Source organism: Anolis carolinensis, chromosome 3 (genome assembly GCF_035594765.1).
Source record: "Anolis carolinensis isolate JA03-04 chromosome 3, rAnoCar3.1.pri, whole genome shotgun sequence".
NCBI classification, from domain to species: domain Eukaryota; kingdom Metazoa; phylum Chordata; class Lepidosauria; order Squamata; family Dactyloidae; genus Anolis; species Anolis carolinensis.
The window spans coordinates 202,080,793-202,096,842 of record NC_085843.1 but is presented as its reverse complement, the minus strand read 5'-3'; the positions used below and the strand labels follow the sequence as shown (position 1 = coordinate 202,096,842).

At 41.0% G+C, this 16,050-nt stretch overlaps 1 protein-coding gene across 1 annotated transcript in view; it reads left to right on the top strand.

Annotated features, from left to right (window-relative positions):
- tcerg1l (transcription elongation regulator 1 like) overlaps positions 1 to 16,050 on the top strand; it is a 207,090-nt gene that overhangs the window by 171,702 nt on the left and 19,338 nt on the right. The window contains 2 exon segments of the mRNA XM_003218553.4: positions 5,035 to 5,104; positions 15,670 to 15,805. Coding sequence (XP_003218601.1) covers positions 5,035 to 5,104; positions 15,670 to 15,805 — 206 coding nt within the window.

Genomic DNA, 16,050 nt, shown 5'->3' with positions numbered 1-16,050 from the left:
TCAAGCAAATAAACCTAGAAAAATAAAGACCAAACAACAAAATAAAGGCCAAAAAACCCCAGTTGCTTACCATGCAAGCTCAGAGCCCCCCCCCCCCCAACCAGGCCTGTAGCGAGGGGGTGGTTTTAGGGGTTCAACCCCCCCCCCCCGAAATTTTTCAAGTTATAAAAAAAATCTGCTTTACTCATGAATTTTAACTGGTTAACCAAATCCCCATGCTAAGTCTATGAGATGCAAAACATTAAGAGTCCCTCCAGGCACTATCTCAAGCAGATATTGACAGGTTTGTAGCGGGGAGGGGTGTGTGCTAGGGGTTCAACCCCCCCCCCCCCCCGAAACTTTCAAAACCCCTCCCGAAAAATTTTTCTGGCTACAGCCCTGCCCCCAACTGAAACAACTACATTACCCAGAGGACCTTTCACCTACAGGCAGAGCCTAACCCCACTTCCTCAAAATGTTGCCATGGTGGGCGGGACTTGCAGCTGGGAACCGTTGACAGCAACTCCTTCCCTTTCCTCACCTCCTTTCCTCCTCAGAAGAGACAGGATGCCTTGAGAGAAATACAGCTGTACTATTACTGTAAGGCACTGTTCTCAGGAGGGAGAGCAGCCGGTATTTACATAGCTGTCATGTCTCCTTTCAACTTTCTCTTCTACAGGTAAACAGACCCAACACTTTAAGATGCTTCTCAGAGGAATTATTCAACCTTTTAGTTGCCCTTTTTCTCTGGACATCTCCCACCTCAGAGTCATTATTATTACTACAGTAGAGTTTCACTTATCCAACATTCGCTTATCCAAAATTCTGGATTATCCAATGCAATCTGCCTTTTAGCAGTCAGTGTTTTTGTAGTCAATTTTTTCAATATATCGTGATGTTTTGGTACTAAAATCATAAATACAGTAATTACTACGTAGCATTACTGCGTACTGAATTACTTTTTCTGTCAAATTTGTTGTTAAACATAATGTTTTGGTGCTTAATTTGTAAAACCATAACCTAATTTGATGTTTAATAGGCTTTTCCTTAATCCCTCCTTATTATCCAACATATTCACTTATCCAACGTCCTGCCAGCCTGTTTATGTTGGATAAGTGAGACTCTACTGTATTATTCTTCTTCTCATTATTATCCAGGGAGAAAACAGCCAGGCTTTGAAACTACAAAACTCTACAACCTGGACAGTAAATAAAGAACAACACTCTGAAAACAGGAGAATTCCAGACAGGAAACAATCAGGGCCAGGCTTTGAAACAGCAATACTACTCTGTACTACTGAAGCTAACCAATCAAAGATTCCCCTAGGTAGCAAGCAGACAGGCTTTGAAGTAGTGAGGCTATTCATTGCAGTTCTAGCAGCCCAAAAAACAATTCCCCTAGAACGCAAGTACCCAGCCTTCCAAGCAGCAAGCCTATTCCAAACAAGGATTCCCATAAGAAGAAAACAGCTAGGCTTTGAGGCTGCAAGGCTAGTTACTGCTATTCCCATAAGTCACAGCAACACGTGGCTGGGCACAGCTAGTACATTATAACATTTACCTGCTTTCCAGTTGCCTGGGTGGTTCATTGATTCTGAAATTTTTTATCTTCTAGGTATTTTGGACTTCAGTTCCACAAATTCCTAGCTAGGATAGTCAACAGTCAGGGATTCCATTAGAAGAAATCCAAAAGTCTGTGTAATGTTTATCCATTCCTTGATTCGATCAGATTTCTTAGAATATCCTATGTGTAGGTGATCCTAAGTGTAGATGATGCAAGTTTGGTCTTCTGTTGGCTATCTGGAAAGACTTGGACAGTTAGTCTGTGGCCTTGAACAGGGAGGTAACTTTAAGCTTCTGATAAGTCAACACTTAGGAGCTCCAGAACTACTGGCCTTGTTTGAATGATCAGAACAAAACAAAATGTTGTTTCAGTGTAGAAAAAAGGGAGGGAATTGTTGTCCATATTTTGAAGGGGTACAAAATTAAGCAGCTGGTTCAGATGCCATAACACAAATGCTCCCCCTCCATCCAATCATGTCAGGTTGTCACAGAGTCAGGATCACACGAGGAGAAGCAAGGTGTGGCTTCACTGTAAACAGAAGAGTGTATCCATGCTGAAGACTTAATACAGTTTGACACCACTTTAACTGCTATGGCTCAGTGGTATGGAATCATGGGAGCTGTAGTCTTACAAGGTCTTTAGCTTTCTCTGCCAGCATGCTGATGTCTCATCACACAACAAATCCCAAGATCTAAGAGCCATATGTATTACCTAAAACAGTTCCCTGAAGCCAAGAGGTAAATCAGGTCAGAGAGGAATATTTGGATTTTTGTGTCACTGCCTTCCTTATGTCTCCCGCACATTTAATAGTCAGAAACACTCCTTAAAATAAGTACCCAAGACCTTGAATGATGGAAGCTTGTTCAGTGCACATAGGACAAAAGACAAAATGAACTAGAGAATACATAAAGTGTGAATATTTTACTAACACCCAGACAGGGTGTTAGCCATCTATGAAAGCACCTAATCTTGTGTTTAGACTTGGGTCTCATCTCCAGAATATCTCATTATGTACGTATATCAAATACAGATATTCCAAAATCCAAAAGTATAAAAAATCAAAAACATTTCTGGTCCCAAATTTTAAATAAGGGATATGCAGCATATATTGCTTACCTTATTCTGCAATATTCTTGATTCTACAGTGCTGTGTTCTTTATTATGCAGCATCTACATCTAACTCCTCACAAATTACTATGCTCTCAAGCAAAGTTGATATAATTGCAGCCTGCCAATCCCTGCATCTATTCTCAGTCTTCAGCCATTTTTTGTACTACAGAAGATTGTGGTAGAAAGGTAATTTTGCTCACTTTGGTTTCACATGGACTTTTTGTGACTCATTTCTTTAACAGCCTTATTTGGAAAGAAGTGCTATGTAGGCAGAGCAAGACCCTATAGTTAAAAAAATAATAACATTTTGAAATTCTGTGAGAGGTACATGAATTTCTAAGTGCAAGTTTAGCAGCAGAGTACAGCATTAAAAAATGATTTTACTATGTTCCAGATTTTCATGCTTGAAAGAATATTAAATGTTAGAAACTTTGAAAATGCTTGAAATCAATGGTTTAGTAATTTCATTTGTGGATCTTGACTCTGATTTAGCAGATTATGTTTGATAGGTAAAGCTGAGCATACAGATATGTTTTAAAACTTGGAATCTCACCAGTCAGCTGAATGATTTACCCAAAAGCTGAGAGCCATTTCTTAACATCAGCAATTACCTGATTGCTAAATTAGGTCAAAAAGTAATAATGAATTACTAAAGACTATTCATTGGAAGGCTACATATCTCCTATATTAATCTGAGAGGTTACTGTTTAAAAAATACCACAATTAGATATACATTAGAGCAGTGCTTCTCAACCTGGTCCCTGGATGTTTTTGGTCTTCAACTCCCAGAAATCCTAACAGCTGGTAAACTGGCTGGGATTTTTGGAAGTTGTATGCCAAAAACGTTTGGGGACCCTAGGTTGAGAACCATTGCATTAGAGTTTTAAAAAATAATTATAACAAATTATTGATTTCCATTATATCTTCATATGTCCGCTACTAATGAGGAGCGTGTATAAGAAAATATGAGCTTGCCTTCCCATATAAGTTAGGGATTACACAATCTTGTACATGTTTACTCAGAGCTGGTCTTAATAAGATTTATAAGAATAAGACTCAGGTAAACAAGAACAGGTTTGCAGCCACACAATCAAAAGTCATATTGTCTTTAGAAGTCACACTACAAATAAAAGTCACATTAAACCAAAATACAGTTTTGTTAGAAGTTCATTTTGATTCAATTTGTGCTTAGGGCATCTATCTCCCTCTATATGGAGAAAAGATAAAGTGTTTCAAAATTGCAGAAAAAAAAATAGCAGGGCTATAAACACCACACTTCCTGTGAAGAACAACCATAATTTTCTGCCTAATATCCATGCTCAAACGGAATTGATGGTTTCTTTGGGACACTCTATAAATTTGAGAAACAATAGTACTTGCTACAATCATGCTTGTGAATCACTACACATAGTGTCAAGTTTAACGACAAAGACGTTTTATAGTTCAGCTGAATATGGGTGAAAATATCAAAATAAAAATATCTTCTGATGGAATAATGCTTCTATCAAATCCCTCTTTGCCAATAAGGATTACTTTTAAAAAGTTATAAAATCATTTTTATTGTTTTATTTTTCACTGTGAAACAATGAGCTGTTCAGCAGTGGAATATGCTGCCTTAGAGTGTAGTGGAGTCTCCTTCTGTGGTGGTTTTAAAATAAGCTGGCTGGCCATTGTGATCTCTTTCAACTCAGTGATTCTATGAATGACAATATCTTTGTTTTGAAATGATATATCAAATAAAAAGATATATCTTTTAAAAATGAAGTGAAAAATAATTTACAGGCTGGATTGTCATCACTTTTTACACAAGCTTTCTGGTCTGAAACCCAAAATATGTAGATGATCATAAGTTCATCTACTTATGATCATCTGCATTTGTGGGAGAGTAGATGATCCTACTCTCCCACATTGATAATAGGAATGTGCTTCAGCTTTTTTGATAGGTTCCCAGTTGGAGTAAAGTCGATTGAACCTCTCAGGAACCATGGTGATAGTACAGAAACGTGTTTCCCAAATTCTGCTTGTCCAGGCTGTTGGACTTCAACTCCTAGAATCCCCCATGTTAGCTAAGGTAGCTGATGTTTCTGGAAACTGAAGTCCAGAATACACGCAGGACTAGAGTTTGGGAACCACTGATGTAAAGTTATTTCTACAAATATGTATTTGCCAGGACTTATAGGTTTTCAAGGGCCATCAGGCCATAGACCATTCTTCATATGTATGTATGACTGTATATATGTATGCATATTTTGAAGATATCCCCAATGGTTAGAAGATGGTATACTTTAAAATGAGTTGTCTCTAAAGGAAAAAATAAACAAACATTAATTGTGTGGTCATGACATGCTTGCCATTCATCTAACTATGTGTTTTCTCTTTTAGCGGATAAAAGTGATGGCTCCTCTCCAGATGATATAAGTGATGACAGCAGTACCAAAATAAAGAGAAATAAGTAAGTGATGAAAATAACTTAAAATAAATAAAATAATAGCCATATCCTATAGCTAAGGTTGCTGGTTTGGGACTATTTCAGAACCTAAGATTCCAAGATCAGCATCTGAGACCTAAGGATACTTTCACAGTTGTATGCAGTATGCGTTCCAATAAAAACAAGAGTCTAACACATGAGGAACACACACACACACTTTTTAAAATATTGCTCTTGTCTTGATAACCCCCCACCCTTTTCCTATGGTATGTTTTTAACACTATTCAAATTATGATGACTACTCTATAGTATGCCATGCTGAAAAGGGAAAATGTATCCTTCAGTCAGCTGGAATGGACTGTATTTTGGAAGCAGCAGCTAGTGTGCTACAGTGCATATCCATTACTGAGTCATCAGGAGTTGGCCAAAGAAGAGGTGCTATAATGGATGTGTACGTGTAATGAATTTCCTGTAGTTGTGAAATCTAAGGTTTGTGGTGGATGGCAGTCTCTCCAGATTAAAGGTGGTGCTGTTTAACACCAGATCTGTAAATGGGAAAACATCTTTCATTCAGGACCTAATTCTTGAGGAATACACAGACCTGGCATGTATAACGGAGACCTGGTTGGACGAGGCTGGGGGGGGGGGGAATCTTACCCAGCTTTGCCCACCAGGTTACTCAGTGTGGCACCAGCCGAGAGGGGGAGGGGGGTTGCAGTGCTTTATAAAGATTCCATCCTCCTGACCAGGTGTCCCATCCCACAATCAACCACGTTTGAATGTGTCCACTTGAGGTTAGGTGACTGGGACAAAATATGGATTCTGTTAGTGTACCATCCACCCCGCTGCACTACAGTCTCCATGCCTGAGCTAGCTGGGGTGGTCTCAAGCCTGGCATTGGAGTCCCAATGGCTCATAGTGCTGGGGGACTTCAATGTCCATGCCGAGACCAACCTCCGAGGAGCAGCTCAGGACTTTATGGCCTCCGTGTCAACCATGGGGCTGTCCCAATTAGTAACAGGTGGCAGTGTGGAGGAGCTGACCATCACTCCGTTGCCATGGACCGACCATCATCTGATCAGGTTTAGGCTCACTGCCCCTCCTAACCTCTGCAGGGTAGAGGACCTATCAAAATGGTCCATCCCAGGAGGCTTATGGATCCAGAAAGATTCCGGACGGTTCTTGGGGATTTTCCCGCCACCACGGTAGGTGATCCTGTTGATGCTCTGGTCTTTCTCTGGAACGAGGAAATGACTAGAGCAATAGACACGATTGCTCCAGAACATCCCCTCTTGAGTAACAGAGTTAAACCAGCTCCTTGGTTTAATGAGGAGCTGGCAGCGATGAAGCAAAAGAAGAGGGAACTAGAGTGTGTGTGGTGGTAGAATATAGCGAGTCAGACCAAACACGGCTATGCACCTATCTAAGGACATATGCCATGGCAGTAGAAGCTGCAAAGAAAGCTTTCTTTGCAGCCAATATTGCGTCCACAAAGAACCATCCAGCGGAGCTGTTCTGAGTAGTCAGAGGGCTGTTGAAATCTCATCGCACAAGTCGGGATTCCCGACAACTCGGCAGCCCGCTGTGAAGCATTTGCTCGATTATTTGCGGACAAAGTTGCTTTGATACACTCTGACTTTGACACCATATTAATGTCAGTCTCTGAGGATGTAACACGAACAACTGCTTGTCCAGTTTTTATGGATTCATTTCAATTAGTTGAGCTTGAGGATGTGGACAAGATCCTTGGAGAGGTGAGACCAATCACATGTATCCTAGACCTCTGCCCATCCTGGCTGGTAAAGCAAGCCAGAGGGGGTTTGGCAGAGTGGATGAAGGTGGTGGTGAATGCCTCCCTTCAGGAAGGCAAATTTCCAGTGAGCCTAAAAATGGATGTGACCAAACTGCTGTTGAAGAAGCCATCACTGGACCCCACTCAATTAGTCAACTTCTGTGATGCCTCATGGGCCTTGTAGTCCTGTTCCTAGTACTATTGTGGCAGATGAAGATGAAAACATGGGGTTTTCACTGGTTCAACAAGAGCCGGAGTCTCTTCACCTGCCGGATGTTGATGTTTGCCCTCAAGAATTCAGTGAAACAGGCCTTGGGCAGAACTCCCCTCCGTTTCCCAGGAAGGAATCCTATTCTAGAGACAGAGGAGTGAGAGAGGCCCAACGGAGGAGTTTACGGATCGCTGCCAAACAACAGGCTGATTAGGACTGCTTCCCTTGGGAAATTCTAAGGAGTCTTGCATCTGGACAGAGTTGGGTTTCGCTTCTTGTTCTCTAGGGAAAGAGTTCCGTTGGCGGGAAAACGAGACCCAATATAGGTGTTTGGCGCGGGAGATTCTTTGCGGAGTCAATTGATCAGCTTCAGGAGAGAGATCGTGTGTGGACTTCGTAACCCCAGTTCCTTGCTTCCCGGATCAAGTTTTCAAGCCTTTGCCTTGCCTTGCTGTTTAACCACGGACCCTGCTCCACGCTTCACGTTTTGCCTTGTTTCTAGTCACGGACCTAGCCAAGAACCAAGTTTATTTCCAGCCTTGTTGTCAAGCTTCATTGGACTCTAAGACTCTGTCATTTCCCCACACTTTGCTTGGCAAAAGTGTGTGTTTCGGTCAAGTGGATTAAAACTTTGAACTCTAATATCATTTATTGGACAATACATTTTTGGACTATATTTGACCTCATTTGAAAGGTCTGCTTCTGAACTATATTCTTCACTTGTTTTTATTGCTTTTAATTATTTCCTTAATAAAGATATTAGATAGAGATTGGCCTCCGAGTACGGTTATTGGTGCCCAGCAGCCAGGGGTCTGACAACTTCTGGCCAATTTCCAATCTCCCCTAACTGGGCAAAGTCATGAAATAGGTGGTTGCCTCACAACTCCAGGAGATTTGGTTGGACACGGCTTGGGGGGGGGGGGGCTGTTCATCTTGGTAGACACTGATTTTCTAGATCTGGCACACTCTGGCATTAGGCCAGGATATGGAACCGAGACAGCCTTGGTTGCCTTAGTAAATGATCTATGCCAGGAACTGGACAGGGGGAGTGTGTCCCTGTTGGTTCTGCTGGACTTCTCAGCAGCCTTCAATACTGTTGACCACAGTATCATTCTGGGATGCCTCACGGGGATGGGGCTTGGAGGTATTGTTATGCAGTGGCTCCACTCATTCCTGGAGGGTCAGTCCCAAAATGTGTTATTGTCTTGTGGGGTCCTGCAGGAGTCAGTACTGTCCCCTATGTTGTTTAATATTTACGCCGGGAGAGGTCATCAGGAGTTTCGGAGTACTATGTCACCTGTACACAGATGATGTCCACCTCTGTCACTCCTTCCCACCTGTCACTAAGGAGGCTGTCCAGGTCCTAAACCAATGCTTGGCAGCTGTGTCGGACTGGATGAGGGTGAACAAATTGAAACTGAATCCAGACAAGACAGAGGTCCTTCTGGTCAGTCGTAAGGCCGAACAGGGCATAGGGTTACAGCCTGTGCTGGATGGGGTCACATTCCCCCTGAAGGTGCAGGTTTGCAGCTTGTGCATGAGCCTGGAGCCCCAGTTCTCAGCGGTGGCTAGGGGAGCCTTTGCACAATTAAAACTTGTGCGCTAGTTGTGCCCGTACCTTGAGAAGTCTGACTTGGCCACACTCTTGTTACATCCCGAATAGATTACTGCAAAGCTCTCTACATGGAGCTGCCTTTGAAGACTGTTCAGAAGCTCCAGTTAGTCCAATGGGCGGCAGCCAGGTTGCTAACTATAGCGGCATTCAGGGAGCATACCACCCTACTGCTACATCAGCTCCACTGCCTGCCAATCTGCTACCGAGCACAATTCAAAGTGCTGGCTTTATCCTACAAAGCTCTAAATGGTTCCAGCTCAGCTTACTTGTCTGAATATATCTCCCGCTATGATCCACCTTGCAGTTTAAGATCCTCCAGGGAGGCCCTGCTCTCGATCCCACCACCCTCGCAAGCGCGACTAGTGGAGACGGGAGACAGGGCCTTCTCAGTGGTGGCCCCCCATCTGTGGAACTCCCTCCCTAATGAGATCAGGCAGGCTTCCTTGCTCTTTTCCTTTCATAAAAAATTTAAAAATTGGTTATGGAACCAGGCCTTTGAGCAATAGATGCAGCATTAACGGTAAAACTGAATTTATGACGAATAACGGACAGACTGGATTATGACTCAGAATGAGCGTCTGAATGTATATTTATATGGCTGTTTTAATTAATGCTATTGTTTTTAATTGTAATTGTTTTTATATGCTATGTTTTTCACTTGTTGTACAGTATCTAATGATTGCTATTGTAAGGCCACCCTGAGCCCCCCCTCGGGGTGAGAAAGACAGGATATAAATGCCTGCAATAAATAATAAATAAATAAATAAATGGTGGTGGACATGTAGTGCAAGAAATGCATATAAGATATCAAATATTGCAGTTTTAATGGGTATATTCACATACACTAAGAATGTAATTTCAGGCTTTCACTCAACCTGTTCATTTCCAAATTAAAGACTTCTTTCTTCTAACTTTGATATTTTCTGATATTCTGTCTCATTTGAAAATGTATACTCTTGGGACAAAACTATCAAGACCTCTTATTTATTTATTTCGTGTCAAAAGCACTGCACAACAAATACATTTTAAAATGATGGGGAAAAAAAGGAAATCACAAGCAACTAAATAGTTTTAGACCAAAAACGAGCAACAGCAACCGCATTGTCCGTAGCTTTAAACAACTCCTCCTCCGTGCATGAGGCAGGACATTGTGGACATTGGCAAGCATACATATGTGGAGTTGTTTGTTCTGCTCCACAGTCACACAAGGTGGAGGGTTCCTCCAGGTATTGCCACCTCGCCAAGTTGTCTTTAGATCTGCCCACTCCACTTCTGAGTCTGTTCAGGGACTTCCAAGTTGCCCATTCTTGGTTTGCCCCTGGAGGAAGACCCTCGTGGGGGGCCACCCAGTTAGAATTGCCAGGTTTAGCTGCCCAGAGGGACACTCTTGCTGCTGCTGGAGGAACATCAAGAGGAGTGGTGGTTCTCATGAAGCCCTTCCTTGATTTGAGTCTGGTGGGAGGAGGCTGATAGTCATGCAGTGGGTGGCTTTCACAGTGTTCAACCTTATTTCTCTCACCATTAGCAGCAACTTCCCGCCGCACGTCAGGAGGGGCAATGCCAGCTAACTTGTAGAGTTTATCAACAGGTGTAGGTTTAAGGCATCCTGTGATTATTCTGCATGTTTCGTTCAGTGCTATGTCCACTTGCTTCGCATGGGCAGACTTGTGCCAAACAGGACAGGCGTACTCTGCAGTTGAGAAAGACAAGGCCAGGGCTGATGTTCTTATTACTTGTGGGTCTGCACCCCATGAGCTGCCAGTCAGTTTCCGCAGGATGTTGTTGCGTGCAGCTACTTTGTGCTTGGTGTTCATGCAGTGTTTCCTATATGTTAATGTTCGATCTAAGGTGACACCAAGATATTTAGGATGGAAACAGTGTTCGAGCTCTTGGCCTTCCCAAGTAACTTTCAGTTTCCTGTTGGCTTCACGGTTATGTAGGTGGAAAGCACACACTTGTGTCTTGGAAGGGTTAGGCTTCAGGTGGTTCTCTTTGTAGTAGCTGGAGAGATCTTTCAAGGCATTAGTGAGTTGCTTTTCAACTGTTTCAAAATCTTTCACTTGTGTAGTGAGGCCAAGGTCATCAGCATATATAAAACTCTTTGTGAGTGGTGGTAGTGGCTGGTCGTTCGTGAAGATGTTAAATAAAGTCGGTGCAAGAACGCTGCCTTGGGGTAAACCATTCTTTTGCCTCCTCCATCTGCTTTTCTGGCCCTGAAACTCCACATAGAAGCTGCGGTTTTCTAGGAGGGTCTGGACAGTTTTTGTAAAGTCAAAGTCCCGGGTGATATGGTAGACTTTATGCAGCATTTTTCTATGTTGCACCGTGTCATAGACTGCCGTAAGGTCCACAAAAACTGTTCCCGTAATGCAGCCTTTCTCATAGCCTTCCTCGATATGCTCAGTCAGATGAAGAATTTGACCTGTACAGTTTTTCCCTGGTCTGAAACCTGCTTGTTGTGGAATAAGCTTGGGTTCGATAACAGGTCCTAGTCGATTTAATAGCACCCTCTCATAGACTTTATATAGATGACATAAGAGGGAGATTGGTCGATAGTTCCTGGCATTGGAGGCATCTTTACCAGGTTTTAAAATGGCAATGATCTTAGTTTTCCTCCATGCTCTGGGAATCTGTTTGTGTGCCAAGCATTGATTGTAGAATTTCAAAAGCCAGTTTTCAGCTTTGGGGCCCAAGTGTTTGATTTGCTCTTAAGTGCTGTCATGAAAATGCTTCCAAACATAGGAGGTCTCTTTATAGTGCTAAGCATGGAAATGTTGAGCAATTGTAGTTCAGGTTTGCAAATAGACATGACTTAAATCAAGGCATTCCTAGAACCACAGATAGTGGTAACATACTGAGATGATGATCCCAATGCCATGCTACTGTGACACTTTGAAAATGTGTGGCTGCTCTGGAGATTTTTTTTTATCATTCTTATTTTTGCAGACACAACTGTGCAATTGCCATAAAATTTAGGTTTTAAAAAATAAGAATACATTTAATTAAATCAATTACAGTGGAAAGAGTACAGGTGAAGCACAATATTGCTCCCTAATATCACTTCTGTACTGGCACAGAAGCCAATTGGGAGATCATTGCATGGGTAAGTTGCAGCACTGTGACACAGTCAAGGACTATTGATGGATTTTGACCATTGATGGCTTGGTTGCTGGGAGGTGGGAGAACAACATGGGTTGTTCATGGTGTCATCAGCATAGATAACAGTCCTGCTTCTGTGCTGGTTTGCCACCTTGGTACAATAAAGTCTCAAATGGGGAATAAGCACTGAAACGTCTGCTTCCTTCAGTGGAAATGGGATAAATCTCAGTTTTGTCTCCCCATGCACTTGTAAAATCTGTTCCAGAAAACCCTTTCAACTTTATTTTCAAACTGTATCAAAGACTGAAGAGAGTCCTGTAATGCAACTAGATTCTGTCTTCCACTGGTGGTGTGGTGCCATATTGAGGGTCATGCTGTGTTCCATTCAAACTAGGTATATTGTTTCCTTATTTTCCCCTCCATTTCTCGGCGCATTCTCTGTAATGGTATATTTTTCCCTACTTCATTTTTCTTTTAAAATAATTTAAAGCCTAAGTTATTATTTGTTCAAAACTACAAAATCTGTGAAATGTTAGATCTGTACAATCAATTTTTAATTAACCGTTCATTGAAAAGAAAAGCATTTTCATCTGCTGCCTTTGTCAGTGAAACAGCTTTCTAGATTTCCATCTATTTCACAAAATATAAAAACTCTTTGTGGTTATCAGAAATTGGTGAAATTGGACTGAAGGTTTCATAGATCATATTACAGAATATTATAATTTGAAGAGAAAGAAAAAGACTATTACAATATCCAAGTCACTATTATAATATGCACAGCGACAATCTGATGTCTTTGAAACAACTACTGTAATACTGTACAATACCCATTGTAGTATAATTTGAAAATGAAATTGTGTAATGCATTTATTGATGGCAAGAAGATAATATGTTAGGCTTATATTTCTTTATGAGATAATGCAGTTTATTAACTGAAAGCTGATTTTAGCATTTTTCCATTTCACTTTAGGACCCTTTGAGAATAAAAATATATTTATATCCAGTTGTTAATTTTTTAGTTCATTAATGTCATTTGATGTTCTGGAAGTTTTTGCCAATAAAATTAAATCACTTTTATGAAATTTTCTGAAACAGATGATTTATGAACAGTGATATATTGAACTATTTTTTGGAAAGCAAGGATGGTAAGATATTTTGAGTTTATGTCTCTCCAATGTTTCAATTTTTGGCAAGAGACCAGAAGGAACCCAGATCAATATGCAGATCTCTTGATCATGCAGGCATTTTTTTTTAAGGAAATCAATATCTAAGATTTATCCAGAGTTGGGATGGAAGACCACCAGTTCCAGAAACCAGCTTTGCAAATTTGCATAGCATAAATATAATTGTCTCAATTCAAGTGTTGATCCCTAATAGAGAAGACCTGTTGAATAAAAAGAGCTTAGGAAGGTTCCATTATCTTAGTTTTGTATAGGCAAGTCTCATTATTCCATAGTTAAGCAAGTCCATCAACAGAATCGATATGGCCATTTGAATATCCCAAATTTAGCAGTCCTCGGGGTTGTTTGCCTTGTTCACAATAAGAAGGAAACAAGTAGAAAGAATTTTTAAAAGGAAATGTGCCAGTTTTTCCTTCAAATGACTTGGCAAGATGAAATAACCATGCAATTTAGGTAGCTAAAAACACTTTAGGCTAAATCTTTCCATTTTATCCCAGGATTAGACACTTTCCATCCTCCTTTCCTGACTAAACATATAGAAAGCAGATAAAGGCAGCAGCTCATACCTGGGGGATTTGTGTTTCTAAATACAGTCTAGATAAGAATATTTTATAACTTCACTGACTCTGAAGTCCTATTACCACCCAGCAGGAAACGTCTTAAGAAGACATTCCCCACAAAGTCCACAAATTGGATAGCCTATAGTGAAAAATCTTGTGCAAGTAAACTATGCTGCTTCAGAGCTTATTGACTATCCTAATTGGAACAGAAAAGGAATTTCCTTAGGATAAGAGTGAATCCATCATTAGAGGAATGACTATTTAATAAAACAAATATAGTATTTCAGCACTATCTGACATCCAGTTCCAGTACAACCCTTCTTCAGAAATCCCCCTATGCACATTTAGATTGTATATGGAGGATGAGGAGAGCACATTTGGTCTCCCTCCAGGATCTTCATCATTGTGAGCTCCATCCTCCAACTTTTGCCATTCATATCAAGAGTCTGAAGGGAGATGCTTTAGCGGACTAGTTAAGAATGGTTTGTAAGACTGTAAGCTCAGTGTGATGCCATCTTTCAGTCACATGGAGGATTCAGTCAGATGCATGAAGATTTCCTCCTTCATTGGCAGTAGATCTACCATCCACCATCTGCAGTCCCATTCCCTAGGGATATATATTGACAATTTGGTGTCATTGGAACAACTACTGTAATACTGTACAATACCCATTTTAGTATAATTTGAAAGTGAAATAGGCAATAACAAATAATTCCTGCAATATTTTCCTTGCTGGTCAAGAATACAAAATTTGTGCACAGTTCCTGCTCACTGTTACCTTAAGGCAGTGGTTCTCAAAATGTGTTCTTCAGAGATTTTTCTCCTCCCCTTCCAATTTTCCCCTCCTCTTTTCTGCTCCCCCTGCCTCCCTCATCTGTAAAAGCTTTTTTTCCTCCTCTTCTCCCCCTGCCCTGGCCTTGCTTGCTTCCAAAACCCTATTTCCCTCCCTATGCTCAGGGGGTGCTTTGATCATGTATTTTCTGCATGGAAGAAGGGAGTTGGACAGGATGGCCCCTGGGATCATCCACTAGAATATTGTTAAGTTTAACAACCTTAATCTTAAGTTAAAGTTTGCTCATGCAATCTTTTCACATAATAAAAGTGAAAATCTGTATGTATGTGTGTGGCTGGGGTGTCCACTTCGACAAATAGCTATAACTCCCACTACCCAGGAGACATCACTGGCCCTCTCTCCAATGGCATTACAGGTTATAGCGATGTAAACATGTACAAGAGCTTGACCAGTGTTCTCCACAAACACCATATTGTCCATCACCCAAGTAAAGGCTTTTATATTGGGACAATTTCCTCCTAGATTTTCTGTTTTTCCTCCACTACAGACATCGCAGTGGTTTTTAACTCTCTATATTGGTGTGGAATTTGCATGATCCTACCTACTGCCTCTCCCATAACCCTTTCCTATTCTTTTATATGGCACACAGAAAACAGGAATTGGTCAGCAACTGAACATACTAGAGAAGCTTGGGAAGAATTTACTATGATTTATAGGAGTTGTAGGTACTGGGATGTATAGTTCACCTGCAATCTAAGAGCAGTCTGAACTCCACCAGTGATGGATCTGGAACTAACTTGGCAAACAGAACCCCCATGACCAACAAAAAATACTGGAGGTCTTTGGAGGGATTTATAGGAGTTGTAGATCACCTACATCCAGAGTGCACTATGAACCCAAACACTGATTGATCTGGACCAAACTTAGCATGTATACCCGATATGCCCAAATTTGAATACTGGTGGGTTTTGAGTGAAATTGGCCAGAACATTTTGGAGTTGTAGATACAAGGATTTACAGTTCGCCTGAAATCAATGAACATTCTAAATTGATGATTTCTTAAGGATTTCCATACCTGTAATTTCCCCACTGTGTTTGAATACATGGGAACCCCTGAAAGGCGCTGAAAGCATGCCTCAAAAGCAAAGAGTGACCTCAGGGCTTTGGGAAAATTCCACTCCTTTGGCTGAAAATACAGCAACTGTGTATATCACTTTCAGATTTAGCAAAAACATTTCAGATACACTGTGCAGAAATGTGCACTGCTTTTATTGAATGTGCTGCTGCTGAGCTTGTAAATATATATTCTTATCTTTCATATATCTTACATTATTTAAGGCTTGAAGATCCTCAAAATGCTGAACTAGACAAGGTCAAAGTGGAAGAGAAAAATGTGAAAACACCAGAACATCAGATTATGCTTCCATTGGAAGAACGTATTACACATTTTCGAGATATGCTTCTGGAAAGAGGGGTAAGGTTGGATTACCTTGATTCCAGTAATTTATGAAACCATGATATAATCTTGGTACTTGTAAAATGAGTATGCTGCAACAGTCTAATGATTCCTACCACAATTTTAATATTTCTTTCTTATCAACATACCACCACTGAATGTTTTTATATCACTTCTATTTGTTGTGGAAAAGGCTAGATAGTGTAAAGGATGCAGTATGAATGTGATTTATATCCAAGGCCCTAAAATCTGTTCTACAGCCT